Source organism: Bombyx mandarina, chromosome 15, assembly GCF_030267445.1.
Source record: "Bombyx mandarina strain Sakado chromosome 15, ASM3026744v2".
In the NCBI taxonomy this organism is placed as follows: Eukaryota; Metazoa; Arthropoda; class Insecta; order Lepidoptera; family Bombycidae; genus Bombyx; species Bombyx mandarina.
In genome coordinates this window covers 6523471-6541844 of record NC_143221.1, presented here as the reverse complement: position 1 = coordinate 6541844, position 18374 = coordinate 6523471, and the positions used below count along the sequence as shown (strand labels likewise).

The window sequence follows — 18374 nt, the reverse complement described above, 5'->3', positions numbered from 1 at the left end:
AAGTCAATCGGGAATATTTGTTAAGTACGTATTATATTTCATTAAAAAAATTGGTACTCGCCACCGGGATTCGAACAATGGTTGGTGCATCGCTAGATACGAATGGACCGGACGTCTTATCCTTTAGGCCACGGCGACTTCAAGTTTTAAAGGATGAGACGCCCATTAAACAATATAATTAAAACCTGGACGTCATCTCTCAAGGTGAGTAGTGACATTTACGTTGTATAATTAATGGATTTAATAACCATTTAACACCAAGTGGGCCTTAACGATAATGCCATACTCACATAAAGAGCTATTATATTGAAATGGAATTATTGAATTTATCCATAATTGCGTTTTCGATTTCAAATTACAGAACAATCTACATATCTGTTAAATTCTAAAGTCTTATCGAGTGTACTAGAAAATGCGAAATTAACCATAAATATAACATGCGCGGATTTTTTTGATAACAGTTTTCATAGTCGCGCCATTAGCGTGGTACAAACAAGAAAAGATAGCCCTGCCTGTGAATACTTCAACTTATGAACGTGATCATCTTAATTAAATAAAGAAATCTAGGGCAAATTGAATTTAAATTAATCTATGAGTAAACATTGAAATAGACTGTGCCCGATTATGATGTATTAAATGTCTTCGCCGCACAATAATCCCGTGGAATGCGTTGCGGAAGCAATTATGAAACCTAAAATTTGACAGTATATGTGTCTAATACATAAATATAATAATAAAAAATATATACAAGTTAATATATATAATAAATAACACAGTGCGTACAAATTCGCAAAATTACAATTTGCGTAATTACTGGTGGTAGGACCTCTTGTGAGTCCGCACGGGTAGGTACCACCACCCAGCCTATTTCTGCCGTGAAGCAGTAATAAATACGTTTCGGCTTGAAGGGTGGGACAATCTTCGTACAGTGACATAGTACGTTCGTACAGTACAATGAGATTTACTGAGACCTTAGAACTTACATCTCAAGGTGGGTGGCGCATTTACGTTGTAAATGTCTAAGGACTCCAGTAACCGGTAGGCAGCGGCTTGGCTCTGCCCTTGGCATTGCTAAAGTCCATGGGCGACGGTAACCACTCACCATCAGGTGGGCCGTATGCTCGTCTGCCTACAAAGGCAATAAAAAAAATAAAAAAACCACCCAACACCAGGTGGGCTGTGAGCTCGCCTACCCATCTAAGCAATAAATAAAAAAGAAGAAAAATTCAAATTATTATTAGAATGTTAGCGTTCGTCACAAATTGTTTTTTCACGTATAATCTGAGAAAAAAGTATGAAATTTTTAATCGCTTTGTCACTTTGTGAGCAAAGTAAATGTGAAGTTGGAAGAGAACAAATATAACGGAAGCTTTTCTGTTCGGAGTTCAACAGCAAGTTATATCTTCAAGGCTATTGTTTATGAGTAGGGTATTTCAGAAAGGGAAGTTCATTGATAATACACAAAAGGTTTACGCAAAGTTCTAAATTACGTAAATGCTTAGTATGATTTATAGTTTAACATAAATATTATTTTTTTAATCTAATGTAAGTAATTAAAACTGTATGTATGTATGTATGTGTGTATGTGTGTATATAATCCGAAGCGGCTGGACCGATTACAAATATTTTTTCAGGAAATCTTCATCGGGTGATCCTCTGATTTCCACAGCGATTAGATCAATGCCAAATCAAAGATTAGACAACAATGCGGACCGGGTTTGAATTTTTAAATAAATAGGGTAGGTCCTGTATCATTCTAATGAGATAAAGTATTACATTATTGTCCAGCATGATATTTTTTCCATTATAAATTTTCCCCGAAACTTCCGTGAGTTTCCGGTCAGCTAGTAATATATAAATCTACAGTGGTTTTTACGGATGTTCCGTTATAACTACTGGACCATGCATCCGATTGACTTGAAACGTGGTATCCATGTAGAAAATACACGTACTTAATGGATAGGCTAATATTGATATGAGTGTTGAACTCCCTAATAATAATGACAATAAATAATAATGCTAATTTTAAATGCCCAGCGAAGCGGGCGAGTACGGCTAGTATAATAATAAAGTCATAAAATATATTCGCATAGTATAGACATAGAGACATAAGCTTCTTCATGTCTATAACACCGTGATTTCAACAAAATGCCAGCCCCAAGTAATCTCTTGATAGCTATACATATTATATACATCTAGACGCTTGAAAGGCAAACGTGACTAAGCGACAATAACTGCTTTGTACATAAATGATAGGCAATAACCATATTCGACGCGCAAAAAAATATTTCTAGGTCTATTAAAATCTTTCCTATCCTACAGCTACTAGCTAGATTCTACTACAACTAGATTCGTTAAAATAAATTTTGTTTTCAGGTATTTCAACTATAAATTAGTCTACTGTAAAGTTCACGCATTGTCGCTTAGTCACGTTTGTCTTTCAAGCGTCGATATATAGGTGTACGTTTTGAGAGGCATCCAAATGTGAACACAGTAAACTACGTACGTAACGTAATGTAAATACAAATATTACGTTAACTTGTGTTTCGGTGTTGGTTCACTTTTAAAAGCACACTAAAAGACCGACCTACATCACAGGGCGAAAACTTCTGCGAACATTTCATGTGCTTTCCGGCGTAAAGTTCAGGATACAAAGGTTATTATTCCCAGTACGTTTCTTTTTTTTTTTTTCGTTGTGCCTTAGTCCATTTATCGTAACTTTGTGATATCTGTCAACGCTTACTTTTTTAGTTTGGTATTTGTGACGTTTCGAATACAAATTTATGTGAATATTTCATGTGTCTTATGAAATTCAATGGTGTTTTGCTTAAAATGATTTTATTGTAAAAATACTAACAAAATATGCTTTTATTTTGTATAAATAGTTTTTTTAAACTACTATTTATTTTTATGAATTTTTTAGTTGAATTTCAACTTTTTTTTTTTTTTAAATAGAGTTTTCATCGGTTCTTTTTAAGTACTTATACCAAATTTCGAGTTAATCCGACGTTTTGAAGGGGGTCAAAATCATGTTCAAAGATTACATACATACATTATATCTGAAGCTAATAAAAGCATATTAAAAAGGAGAGTTACACCATTTCTAATTATCTAATATGGACAAACGACCTCGTGGATCATCTGATTGTAAGTAGTTACGCGAATGCAACTGGCCACCTTCAGATATGAGCTCTCGAAGGCTTTGATGCGGTTTTCCTGCACTTAAAATTAAACTAATTGTTCCCACTCGATTGGCTTACAACAAGTCCTACCATTGGCACAAAAACAGTCGAATCGTTTTTATTGCCTTACTAGTAAAACGAGCATACAGCCTAGATGGGCCACCACTTAACCACTGACATTCAGTTAAGAATGCCAGGCCAAGCGCTGCCTACCACCTAAGTATTTTCCATAAATTTAGCTCTAAGGAAGGACATGTTATAGCGGTCAAGAAACACCGCGGTGGAAACTTCATTCCAAAGCAATGGTAAGTTGCAAAATAATTCCTCAGAGCACTTCCCATTTAACATACGCTACATAACAATAAAGGATCGAAGTACCTCTGTAGATCTAGAAGTTCGAAGATCCAAATACCCAGAGTGGACGCTAAAAACAAACTACAACTTAAATGGCTTTATGGGTATACTAGCCGTACTTGCCCGCTTCGCTGGGCATTTAAAATTAACATTATTATTAGGGAGTCCAACACTCGTATTAGGAGTGTTGACTCATATTAGGAGTGTTGGACTATCCATTAAGTACATGTATTTTCTACATGGATACCAAGTTTCAAGTCAATCGGATGGATGCACGGTTCAGTAGTTATAACGGAACATCCGTAAAATCCATTACCACACCACTGATTTATATATTATAGATAAAGCATGACTCGGCTCAATGAAAGAAAATGAAGATTACTTAAGTTTCTTTAGAAACCAATATTTTTCGAGTATTGGAAAGTTCATACTACGTTATTGAAGGGAAAAGTCTCTCAATGTTTGGGGCTTCTACAAAAGCGCAATGAATAGGTCGGCTGGTCCGTAAGTGCCGGGACCATTCATTCATTTGAGCACACTCATTTAGCTTCATTTACTGTGGTATATTGCGTTGAAATCTTTCCTCGGTTGACGTACTTAATGCGACAAAATACTTTCCTTATTCCGTTTGTTACTGCATGAGTATTAGGCCGATAATTTGCATGCTGCTGAGTCTTGAACGAGAAAGTATAGGGTTTCCATGCAAATTTAATAATTAAAACTGATAATATGTAACTCAAAAAATCTGAACAAACTTAGTAGGTTGTAACCAGGGGATTGATTGCATTGTTGTATTTAATTCTTCTTGATAAATTCTTTACTTTGAACTTAATGAGATATTTGAATTACATATATATTTACAACGTGTGATGCCATAGGTTTTAATAAACAAAACTATTTTCGTACTATATAATCGATTATCGATCGATATCAAGTCGATATCGATTTAAATAAACATTTCCAAAGTTGTGTACATCGAAAGCGATTCTTTTTTTTATTGCCTTTGTAGGCAGACACGGCCTACCTGATGGTAAGTCGTCACCGTCGCTCATGGACGGCAGCAATGCCAGGGGTAGAGCCAAGTCGCTGCCTACCATTAAGTACTCTCCGCAAGCCTCGTTTGAAGAAGGAATGTCATAGCGCTCGGAAGACACCGTGGAGGGGAGTTCATTCATCAAGAAAATAGTTAATGTTTCATAATATTAATTACCAAGGTAGAATCAACGAAGCATCAAGCCACCGGTATCGTGCTGCCCGTAACAATAAAATTAAATGATAAACAGATATAATTGATAAGAGCTGAATACACAAACAGGCCTTGTTCTCCAATTAACACAAGTAAAGAAAATTAACCTATACTTGTTTCAATAATGACAATTAAGATAGTTGAGTACAAAAGCGTATTTTTTTTTTTTCAAAGTAACAAATGCTATGTAACGTTAAAAGGCACACCTAATTTCACATTAATCATGTTCAAGTTTGTTAAGGAATCTCGCTTTCGACAGCTTAATTCTCAAATCTCTAATCAAAAATATATTTTAACTTGAGGTTGCTAAAGAATATCGGCGATCTTAAAGTTGTATGCTTTTCAAATTTTCAAACAGAAACTGCAAATCTAGTTCTAACTGAACTTCGATAATAACACCTATTTATTTATTATCACTATTGTTGCACTATATTGAATAACTAAATACACTAACTGGCTACATTGTTTATTAATGTTTTCTGCCTGAGGTTACAATCAACGCAACCTTGGGGCAGCCAACAACACCAGATGAATATTTGAGTTACGATCCTCTTGAGAACGGCCGCCGCGCGGACTGCCTACGATTTTATTGCTACATCGCCTACTTACATAATATAATGTAAACGTAAGAAAGATCGTACTACAAAAATAGCGTAATGATTATAATACGTAACCCGTTGGTTTGGATTTGTGTACGTGCGTTGCGGCTTCAGTACACATTACTAAATTAATTTACAGCGCTATTAAAGCGATGACATCGTTAAAATCGATAATGATTCTTATTTAGTTTAACATTATTTATCTCATCATCATCATTTCCTGCCCTTCTCCCAGTCACCTGGGGTCGGCGCAACATGTTTTCTCCTTCCATACTCTTCTATCATATACCATTTCTTCGCTCACTCCCCTCTTACCCATATCGTTTTTCACGCAATCCATCCATTTCTTCTTAGGTCTACCTCTTCCTCTATATCCTTCCACATTCATAGTTAACACTCTCTTACCAACCTCATTTTCATTTCGTCTCATCACATGTCCATACCATCCCAAACGCGCACTCCTCAGCTTCTCTGTCACAGGTGCCACTTTCAGACTTCCTCTAACATATTCATTCCGTATTCTATCCATTCTCGTTACTCCACACATCCATCGCAACATTCGCATCTCTGCTGCATGCAATCGCCTTTCGCCTTAACATTATTTATCTATTATTATTATTATTTTTGCTTAAATGGGTGGACGAGCTCACAGCCCATCTGGTGTTAAGTTGTTACTGGAGCCCATAGACATCTATAACGTAAATGCGCCACCCACCTTGAGATATAAGTTCTAAGATCTCAGTATAGTTACAACGGCTGCCCTACCCTTCAAACCGAAACGCATCACTGCTTCACGGCAGAAATAGGCGGGGTGGTGGTACCTACCCGTGCGAACGCACAAGAGATCCTATGACCAGTAATTTAAGAATATTATAAATTTAAGTTTAAATAATATTAAGAAACTACTTACTTTTGGAAGCCCAAAGTTGTCCGTCTTGTAGAGCAGTGAGATAAGTTTGAAGGTCTTTCTCGCAGGCTGTTGGCAGAGTAATGTTGCCGTTGAGAATTTCAGACCAGGAGTGGTGGTCGAAAAGACTCTTAATCCAAGCCATCCGTGATTGTCCGGTGATTTCATTAGTCATATTAACGTTTGCACTCACAACACTGACTAGCATAATAACCATAACAGTAAACATAGTTCTATGTTTATTTGAACACATTTTGAATGATGAATACTACACTTAAGTCGTCGTTAGTACGCCGAAAAATCCACTAGTACACCATTCCGCAGTTAATATCTGGAACAAAATAAAAACTTTGTCATTAGAGTTTCATTAATGTCCAAACGGTTCGTGAAAATGTGAATTATGAATGTCGTAATTACTGTTTTAAATCACTTCTGTCGAGGATTTTTGAAGATCACTCTAAATTAAACAAGCGTATCTCATTGCACCATGAGTTTGTGAAGTGCATTTTTTAAAATGTCAGTTGAGATATCAAAGACCGAATCTAGTGCATTAGTTTAGACTTCTAAGCGTAAGGCTTAGTTTACTGCCTATTTCTGCCGTGAAGCAGTAATGCGTTTCGGTTTGAAAGGTGGGGCAGCCGTTGTAACTATACTTGAGACCTTAGAACTTGTATCTCAAGGTGGGTGGCGCATTTACGCTGTGGATGTCTATGGGCTCCAGTAACCACTTAACACCAGGTGGGCTGTGAGCTCGTCCACCCATCTAAGCAATAAAAAAAAAAAAAAAAAGCTTGGCTTTAGCTGGAAATAGGTCATGTGATATTTGAATCTAGTGCATATTTGATAGAAGTTAACGTTACGCTATATACATTCATTCATACATTTTCACTGGTGGTAGGACCTCTTGGGAGTCCGCACGGGTAGGTACCACCACCCCGCCTATTTCCGCCGTGAAGCAGTAATGCGTTTCGGTCCGAAGGGTGGGGTAGCCGTTGTAACTATACTGAGATCTTAGAACTTATATCTCGAGGTGGGTGGCGCATCTACGTTGTAGATGTCTATGGGCTCCAGTAACCACTTAACACCAGGTGGGCTGTGAGCTCGTCCATCCATCTAAGCAATAAAAATAAATAAAAAACTTTTTATATCTATATAAATTAGTGAATAATTACATACTCTTCCGAATCTTCCGAATATTAGTACGATAAAGAAATACATTCGTGCTTTCTAAATAATACGATTATAGTTTATACAGAATATTCTACTCACTTTGAACACAAATAGTAAATGTTTATTTTGGATATTTGGATTTATCTGACTCGAAACATTTTTTGATACGTTGATTAAATTTACAACCTTTCCTTCTACAGAGAAAATGTAATTTACGTTAGGCTTTGAAAAACCGACCCTCAACTTGTTCACTGATCTATATTAACAACACAATTCGATTTGTACGCTACTACTGTAGGTATTCTTGTTCGTTCATAATTCAAGTTAAATTTATTTTAACGCAAAACGAAATACTTATTTATATACTACTAGCTGACACGGCAGACTTCGTAATGCCTCAATCGATAAATAAAAGACCTAAACTTTTGTATAAAACAAACTTAAAACAAACCAAATGAATCTGTCCGACGGGGGACATATAAAAGGGAAAAAAAATTGTTTGTTTTTATATAACTACGAGCATTTCATATTTATCTACCTTTGAAACCTTCTCTGGACTTCCACGAATAATTCAAGACCAAAATTAGCCAAATCGGTCCAGCCGTTCTCGAGTTTTAGCGAGACTAACGAACAGCAATTCATTTTTATATATTATATAGATTTGTTGAAAAGGAATTCCATTTTATCTGGAAAATAACATAAAAAAGTACAAAAATAGTATAAAAGATATAATAACATGGAAAAAAGCGACACATTTAACCATCATATACGAGTATGTAGGTATACTAGTTAGATGAAGTGTCTACGTCGATGACACGTCACAAAATTAAAGATAAACGGTAAAAATTCAACAGCTCCAATCTAGGGAGGGCTTTCTTCTGTCTCAGGGTAAAGAAACAACGCATCTAAAATTAATTCTTTAAATTGCAATATGTTAAATTTATCTATACTAATATTATAAAGCTGAAGAATTTGTTTGTTTGAACGCGCTAATCTCAGGAACTACTGATCCGATTTGAAAAATTCTTTCGGTATTAGATAGCCCATTTATTGAGGAGCACCAATAAAGAATGTTTCAATATCGGGTTTTTTCCCTTTTGAGAGCTTCCGCTGCGTGCGCTGCAGAAACGGTTAAAGTTTCGCTAAAATAATGTATGACAGAATTGTTCCCCTTTAAAAGACTTAAAAAGTCCGCGACAGCATAGACTTAGACAGCTTAACATTTAGACATATTCTAAATGTTAAGGTTGGCTCACTATAACTTTTTTTATGCTAACCAAATTTGTTCTAAAATAAAGCATTATTTGTGAACTATTCTACGCGGACGAAGTCGCGGGCAACAGCTAGTAGTATTATTATACAAATTCATCTATGTTTACATCTAATTTACGATCGTTTATATTGATATAATGTGATTATTTTCTTTGATAACACAAGATGGCGAACCATCATGTAGGCAAGAGTCGAGAATGGAGGCGTCACAACTCTCAGCAACAAAGAACATAACGATTTTCTGTAAGCTTAATATTTTCTCCGTAAATCTTCTAAATGACCATTTTCAAAAGGCTCTGTTAAACTTTAATAGTCTAACGTAACATTTAATGCAGAATGTAAGTCAGAGCGTATAATAATCATCTTTCATTATAATTTGAAAGCTCGTAATCTTAATTAATATTTTAAGGATAATTAAAAAAACAAAATATATTGCTTTGTGTGAATATTTTGTTTGCATTTGTACCCACGCGTTTCAATATACCACTAACGTTATTTATGATTAGTATAATTTTTTTTTGTTACTTTACAATTGCTATTAGACTTTAATAGATAGACTAGCTTTAATAAATTTGTCGTTTTTAATGAATTCATGATTTTGTGACTTGCAAATCGATTTTCAAGGTTGAGCATCCTGGCCATGATATTCTCTAGGTTAGATGGACCTTTTCTGAATAATTGCAGAGAAGTCCACAAAATTTTCTCGTAATGCAGCTATTGCAATCTTATGTAGTATGTATGTTGTTGTTTTCTTTTATTACAGTGTCCTTACTAACTTATTTTTAAGAAATAACTGTTACTAACATTTATATGGATTATTATCTGAAATAAAGAATTTACTAATAATAATAAGCAATTATATTTAACATGTAATTGTTTATGTTCAGCTTTAATGAATATGAACATGTTTATCAATATTTAAATCAAATTTCTAAATGATTGTAAATAACGCGATGATTTAAAGTAATCTTTTGATTAATTATCATTATGAATAATCCATCTATAATGATTACATAATAAAACATATGATAAGATTATTTCATAATAACTCTATGTGCCTATAGAAATTTAATTTTAGCTTTCAACGAAAAATATTCAAATAAGATAGTCCGAAGAGTAAATTTATTTTAAAAAGTTTTTTTTCTAAATTAAGTAAAGTTCAGCGACTTCTGTGAAGAAATGTAGAAATTCTGCGCATAAAATTGAAATTTCAAGAGACTAATATAGGTCTATGTTTCTTGTGTGCTGATGAAGCTAAGAATTGAAGACGGTGCGGTCGAAAGACAAAAGATTTTCGGTCGGAGAACGTTTGTTAATAACACAAAGACAGCAAATAACGAAGACAAAGAGTAATTACACTGCATTCACTGGCTTTTTATGTGCAGCCGGCTCCTATTCAGAATTCCATTTATTCTCTCTTGCTAAATAATTTATTGTTGTTGTAAAATTGATTTCGTACTTTTATTGAGCAAAGTACATTCCAAGTTATTACATTTTTGGCCCACGATTTTCCGTCTCCTTTAAAAAGCAATTTTACCTAGACTTAAGTTGCAATTAATCTGGATATAACACGTCTGTCTACTCATTTTCATGTGAATGAATACTTTAGAAATATAAATACAGTTATTTTTTCCAAACAAAATTAAATTGACGTAAAGCCTAAGCACTAAATGACAGCAAGAGGTTTTCGTGGCTCGTGGTCATCAATAAGACCAGGGGAATAGCAAAATAGCGGTCTCCGCTGAGAACTTACAGTAGTCTTCAGGAAATACCGCCCCGTCATCTGACTGCCGGAGTCCCGCAAGGCTCCGCGCTCTCCCCGTTATTATTTAGTTTGTATATCAATGATATACCGCGGTCTCCGGAGACCCATCTAGCGCTCTTCGCCGATGACACGGCTATCTACTACTCGTGTAGGAAGATGTCGTTGCTACATCGGCAACTCCAGATCGCAGTAGCCACCATGGGACAGTGGTTCCGGAAGTGGCGCATCGACATCAACCCCACGAAAAGCACAGCGGTGCTCTTCAAAAGGGGTCGCCCTCCGAATACCACTTCGAGCATCCCACTCCCTAATAGGCGCGCAAACACCTCCGCCGTTAGCCCCGTTACTCTCTTTGGCCAGCCCATACCGTGGGCCTCGCAGGTCAAATACCTAGGCGTCACCCTCGACAGAGGGATGACATTCCGTCCCCATATTAAAACGGTACGCGACCGTGCCGCCTTCATATTAGGACGTCTCTACCCTATGCTTTGCAAGCGAAGCAAACTGTCCCTCCGTAATAAGGTAACTCTCTACAAAACTTGCATACGCACCGTTATGACGTATGCAAGCGTAGTGTTCGCTCACGCAGCCCGCACCAACTTGAAGCCCCTTCAGGTTATTCAATCCCGATTCTGCAGGATAGCCGTCGGAGCACCATGGTTCCTGAGGAACGTGGATCTCCACGATGACCTGGAGCTAGACTCTGTCAGTAAGTATCTACAGTCGGCATCATTGCGCCATTTCGAGAAGGCGGCACGACATGAGAACCCTCTTGTCGTGGCCGCTGGAAACTACATACCCGATCCTGTAGATCGAATGGTAAACAGTCGACGTCGCCCAAAGCACGTCATTACGGATCCTCCCGATCCATTAACTGTGCTTTTAGGCACCACAAGCACCGGTCACCGTCCTCGTCGAACCCGTCGCTTGCGACGAAGGGCTCGACGAGCGAATTAACCCCTAGACACAGCCCACTGAGTTTCTCGCCGGATCTTCTCAGTGGGTCGCGTTTCCGATCCGGTGGTAGATTCTGCGAAGCACTGCTCTTGCTAGGGTCAGTGTTAGCAACTCTCCGGTTTGAGCCCCGTGAGCTCACCTACACACGTTAGGGTGAAGCTGAAATAGCCTCTCAAGGCTATCAATATAGGTAGAAAAAAAAAAAAAAAAAAAAAAAAAAAAAAAAAAAAAAAAAAAAGGAAATACCGCGTGCGTACACATCAATCTAGAGCTGGGAGAAACTTGCCTAAAATGATTTCGAAAACGTGAGCTAGCTTTGTGGTTCCAGAGAATGCGTATCAACACTGTTTCCACGACGAATAGGTAATATTATGACTATTATAAACATTACCGCTAACATTTTGTATTATACCTATATTATTATCATAATTCTTAGGATAATGTTCCTCTTAAAACGAAAGTTATAATATATTATCTTATATATTATAATCTTAAATAAACATAACTTTGATTCTAACGCCTAATTAACGAAAACTAGTTCATACGCCGCCGTGACTAATTTAAGAATTTATACGTTACGTCTGTTATTAAGTTATGAAGATTATTACGAATTTTACGTAATAAGTAAAATTAATACATTCATTTATAAAGTATAGAGAACCGTGAGTCGCAACTTTGTAGTGGAATATATTTTTCTGCCGGGTTTTTTTTTTGTATCAGATGACCAAGCCACTTCTTTTCCTGGGTGTTTTTCAGTGCTGAACATCTAGTCTATATAGTCTGATTTTTCCTTGCTCAAGTCTCGCCGTATCAACCGTAGATAGAACTACAGGTGGTTGATTCGAGAAGATGTGAAATGCTCCCGTTCGCCGATTCTAACTTTTGTACACATTTGTTTTGTCAATTTTAATAATACAATGGTATTTCAAGTCATAAAACTCAATGAACCTGCTATGTATCTGTGTAACAGATTATATAATGGCCGTAGCAAAAGCGCGAATGTGGTTGTTAATCATGGGAACATTGGTAGCTTTGTGGCATGCCTTCGTGATTGCGGTTTGATGCAATGCGTGTTTGAAATGTTCGGCTGACCTAAATTTCGTGTCACGTATGTAAAGTTTACCCGACTGTACAGATAATTTTATCACAAATAGATTTAAATGTTTTTACAAGATTCCTTTATGTATGCTGAATATAAATAAAAGACAAAATAAGACACACAAAAATAAGAAATATGTCAAAAGCCACCAACGCTCTAAACCATGCCCAAAGACTGAAATGGAAATGGGTGGGCCACATGGCGAGGCTACAAGATGGAAGCTGGACCAAAAGAGTTACTTTGTGAAGCGGTCCAGTGGGAAATATACACAGAGGTAGACCTTGCACAAGATAGCAGGATGACATCACAAGGACAGCGGGCCCAAACTGGATACAAGTGGCCCAAAATAGGGAACATTGGTTTTCGCTGGAGGAGACCTTCACAAGAGGAGAGGTTCTTGCAAATAAGTAATTTGTAAAAAATGTTTTTATGTATTATATGAATTGTTAATTATTGGTTACAAGAAATAAAAAGGCTTTATATTATATAGGTACTTACAAGATTCCTTTGTCACTCAATTTTATTTGGAAGACTGTATGTTTAATGTATTGTGCAATTTGCTCTTAAAACATATAACGTTGTTTTTGTTTGGGATTGTGAGTTTAAAATGATTTTAAGTTGCAATGTGGGCTCATTTACTGATAGGTGGATTTTTGTTGAGTCTAGTCAAAGAATAAGATCAACAAAATTTAGGGAATGATCGAAAACATAAATTCCCTTAAGTCTATCTGTTATTAAGTTGATAACATTTTGAAGCCGCTTGTGATGAATGTATTCATTGAACTTTCAATTTATTTTATTTTATTATTAGCTTTTGCCCGCGACTTCAATTACGTAAAAAATGAAAATATTTTTGAATAGTAGAATGTTAAGGAGCTATTTAAAGTACCAAATTCACGATTTTTAACCGATTTTAGAAGATAAAGTTAACAATTCGACCACCATTTTTTTATCTATGTCTGTTCACCGATATCTCGAGAATACTTGAACCGATTCTGATAATTCTTTTTTTTTTTCGAAAGGGTAGACTTCCCGAACGGTCCTGTAATAATCAGGATCAGGATCTGATGATGGAATCCTGGAGAAATCGAGAAAAATCTACAATTTTCAGAGCCTATCTTGAAGTGATTTGGGTGTTTCTTATAATTCTTCTTATTCTGTGCCACAGCGCACCTGCCGGCCGGTGCCTTGTACATCAATATTACGCGCTTGATCATTATTTTGCTGCCATGTTATTTTAAAATTGCGAATGAATAATTACTTGTAATGAATAACGCATTTATTTGGATAAGGATTAATATCATCTTTATAATAACACCTTCACAAACAATGTTTTATATTAGAACAGATTTGGTTTGCATAAAAAGGGTTATATAGTGAGTCAATTTTAAAATAGAGACATACGCTGTCGCGGACTTTTTTTTAAGTACTCGATTCACGTCTTTTTTTGTTCATCTTTTTTTCTCCCAAAATTTTAATATTAGTTAGATATCAATTCTGTTATAATAGTTAAGATTTTTTAAAATCCTTAAATAGCGCTGCTTTTATCTCGAAATTGTTGAAAACTATTATACACAAAGGAAAAATAGTAGTAAGGCATTCCTAATTCCAGAACGAGAAAAAAAAGTTTTTCTAAAGTCGCAAACCATGTTTTCTAAATCAAATTTCATTTCGTGCAAGTTTCATATGAAGTGCTATAATCCGAAATGTTTGAATCAAAAAAATACAGACTCATTTTTAGTACATGACTTTAATTATCTTTCTTTTGAGTAACGTGGTGCGGCGGATATATAACGGGATAAAAGTCAACAAAAACTCACAAAAAACGTAGAACGAAAGGCTGGAATCTAACAAAAAATTTGAAAAGACATTTTGAGCGGTTATTTCTGTCCTTTCTAACCTTATTTACGGTTAATTATTTTTAATACTATTTTTTCTACTATTCCTAATTAAATGAACTGACATGATGTTAGAGGATATATGTATATACGTATATGTAGAATATAGAGGATATATGTACGTTGCGTGGAGTTTTATATCTTTTGTTAATCAAACCCGTCCGATCTTTGATTTGACTTTGATCCGATCGCTATCAAACTTAACAGGATCACCCGCTAGGCCAATTTGAAAATTACTTATAATTTTTATCGAAATCGGTCCAGCCTTTATATATATACACACAACGACTGTCATATATCTCATAATAGGTTTGTTTGTTTGAAAGTATTGTGAAGCTACGTCGCTATTTGTCGCTTTCCGTCTCAAATCTAGAATGCTGATAATAATGCTGATGTAAGTAAATGATGTAGTAGTGATGCTGATGTAAGTAAGTTTTCTGCCAGTGACCGATAAATCCGTTCTCAAACTAAACTCAAATAATGCGATCACCGATCCAATATCGGGAGGGGTTTCGATATTCAAATTTATCGATTCTGACAATTAAGTCGTTCACAACCTACCTAATAGCCGACGTTCTTAATCCAAGCAGTTATTTCCTATTAGATCCCGATTGAAACTTAGTTTACGAGTAATATAATACTACAAAACTCAATTTAGTCCTGAAAATTTAATTAGTTTGATGGATTATTCGGAGTGACTTGAACGAATAAAGTATTCATTGCAATTCTCTAAAATCAAGAAGTCTCGGAATAGACCGTGTTTTTTAAAAATATTGATGAAACTACAACCAAATTAGTTCATTAAATGTGAACAAACATGCACAAAGGCGATGTCAAATAGACAAAAAGTCTGGTTGAAACTTAATTTATTAATTATGTTTTTTATTCGGCAAAAAATATTTTTTTTATTCGGGCAATAGTCTGAGTGTCATGCATGAGGTTCCCGCGCCTAGGCCGACCAGGCGGTACAGCTGGTGTTCAGGGAAACGCTGCTGGGTCAGACCCAAACTGCCGAGTCGGAATGCTATACACCGCCGAGCGGGTTGCTGTTCCATAGTACATCCAGCAGCTTAGGTAACCGTCGCTGATCGGCCCATTCTCCTGGTGCTGACGCGCTGGAGTGACAGTAGCATGCGGTGCAGCTTCGACCTCTTCAGATCGTCCTGTAACCATCATCGGTTAGGCGACTGCCTCCTTCCAACCCCGCCTCGCGGCGGCGACACGGCGTCGAGAAGAAGAGATCTATCTCCCTTTCCCATTTCGCCACCTCTTTCGGCGACATGTGGGACTCGCAGAAGTTTGAAGAAGGATATGTCCTAGCACTTTATTTTTCTTAGGGTTAATAAACTCTCGTACCTACCTATATTTGGTATGCGTGCCAAAATATGTTCGTACAGCTATAAATCTTTATAGCCACAATCACTACATAGCATAAAACAAAGTCGCTTTCTCTGTCCCTATATCCCTATGTATGCTTAAATCTTTAAAACTACGCAACGGATTTTGATGCTGTTTTTTTAATAGATAGAGTGATTGAAGAGGAAGGTTTATATGTATAATAACATCCATTAAATAGTGGGAAAATCAATAATAAATTACAGTTTCCGAAGAGAAGCGAGGGCGTGTCGCTAGTCTATGTATAAAATAAAATCGTTTGCATCGTGGCACTCTATTCTTACGATTATACAGCACATGGTATTGCCGTCACGTTTGTCCCAAATTGCATTCTCTTTGTTCGCGTAGAATCGCTATTTTATTGAATCAGTCGCATCTGGCTCGCATTCGGTACTACTACGGACCCATCAAATTCTATTCCAACACTATGAGAACATAATAATAATTTTCGGAATAATGAATATATATATATTTTTTTTATTGCCTTTGTACGCAGACGAGCATACGGCCCACCTGATGGTAAGTGGTCACCGTCGCTCATGGACGTCAGCAATGCCAGGGGCAGAGCCAAGCCGCTGCCTACCATAAAATAAGTTTAGCGTCTATAAGTTCGACAGCTGTTATACTGTATAATTGAGACTTATGTCTCAAGGTAGATGGCGGCATTAGTGTTGTGATTTCTATTGGCTCGCTTAACTAGATTATTACGCAAAAACGGCTGACTACATAGGGCTACTTATTTAGTTACCCATAAGTTAAACATTATTTGAAACATAATCAATCATACATATTTCTTACCACAAATTTGCCCGCGGGCATAACATCTACATAAAATTTTTTCTACACTGGATTCCTAAAATATGTTTGTCTTTTTATCAAAAGCATGAAGAGGGTTACTTTGACCATAAAGATGTCTATTTTTGTACTGTACTAGCCGTCCTCGCCCGCTTCGCTGAGCATTTAAAATTAACATTATTATTAGGGAATCCAACACTCATATAAATATTAGCCTATCCATTAAGTACATGTATTTTCTACGTGGATACCAAGTTTCAAGTCAATCGGATGCATGGCTTAGTAGTTATAATGGAACATCCGTAAAAACCACTGTAGTTTTATATATTAGTAAAGATTCCAATTACGAAGTCCCTTTTGGCACTTCTTAGAACGTAACTTTTCACGTTTCGCATAATTTGAAATAATAATCATTTTTTGTTCATCATAAACATCATTTAAAAAATACACAATCAAACTAAATCATTATACAATTAATTCACACACACAATAACATAATAATAACATCTGTCTCATGGGACTTTGTAATTGAAAAAGAGTGTAAGTTTTCTGTTTAAAAAAAATAACGGTTTTAAATTACGGGCTGTGACGAGGGCATTTTGTATTTATCATAGATGAGTGTTGATTAATTAATTATACTTGGAAATCAACATATGAAACCAAATCCTTGATTTCGTAATACATAATAATATTTCAAATTTCTTAATATACGTTCTATGTAATCAACATAAATATTCATTTGTACATATTGCGTTGAGGGGAAATAAAGGTACGTGTAATCTAGAACGGAATATGTCAGAAAATGCCAAAATATTTACTTCATTTACATAAATTAATTTAAATATGTCGTTCGGTATTTATTGTATTGGACCTCAAATTTAATAGTTTAAGCCGTTGTTGGCTCAAAGTAGATTTAGCGCAAAACACATTTCATTTTCCTTGGACAGTGTGTTAGGTCAATTCCAACAACTTTTTACGACACAAAATAACTTTCAACTTTGGATAATGCAATAATTGATGAGAAACAATCTCGTTCTTCTTAATAACTCATTTAAGTAAATCATGTTATCGTCATGTAGGAAATAATGAATGTATATAGTTTTTGATGGTTTGGTTGAGGCTCGTGTCTTATCTAACAATTACGTCACTGATGTAATAATAATACCTACGAATAACGCGACTTCAAGAGGCCTCTTTCTATCCGCTAATCTCTCTTATACCTCGTCTTTGATGTCCGTTCACCGTCCCTCCTTATTAAATACGGGGAAGACGAATTTTAACGTCTAAATGGTTTTGATGAAAAATAAGGATATTATTTTCTTTTCATTTTAGCGAATATATTATTAATTGTTGTCTACAAAGTAAAATAAGCCCGAGGCTCACTTTGCAATATGCGGTCATCGCGCCTTGATATAAATCTTATAATGTGAGAGTATTTTTTATTACTTCGAAAGAAATAATCTTCTATCCATTTAGAAAATAAATTCTATTATTGCTCTCTCTAGCTTCATGTCGCGTATTATTTATATATGTTACCGACAATCTGTATAATTCAGGTATTCTATACAATACCTAAAACGTTAAGGTAATGTATGAAATATTCTAGATAGATATAGATCTACTGGCTTCTCAGAATACAGTAAGTAAAAGATATTTATTTATTTGTACATGAAGAACTATTGTGACAATTTAAGCACTCCCCCTTCCTATCGTCTTTTACACACATTGCCGGCAG

At 35.8% G+C, this 18374-nt stretch overlaps 1 protein-coding gene across 1 annotated transcript in view; it reads right to left on the bottom strand.

Annotated features, from left to right (window-relative positions):
• The window catches only part of LOC114247172 (nose resistant to fluoxetine protein 6), a 75145-nt gene that overhangs the window by 48609 nt on the left and 8162 nt on the right, over positions 1-18374 (bottom strand). Inside the window, exon 2 of the mRNA XM_028180046.2 lies at positions 6292-6619. Within this exon, the coding sequence (XP_028035847.2) occupies positions 6292-6541 (250 nt within the window). The 5' untranslated portion in view covers positions 6542-6619. The remainder of the gene's footprint in view (positions 1-6291; positions 6620-18374) is intronic.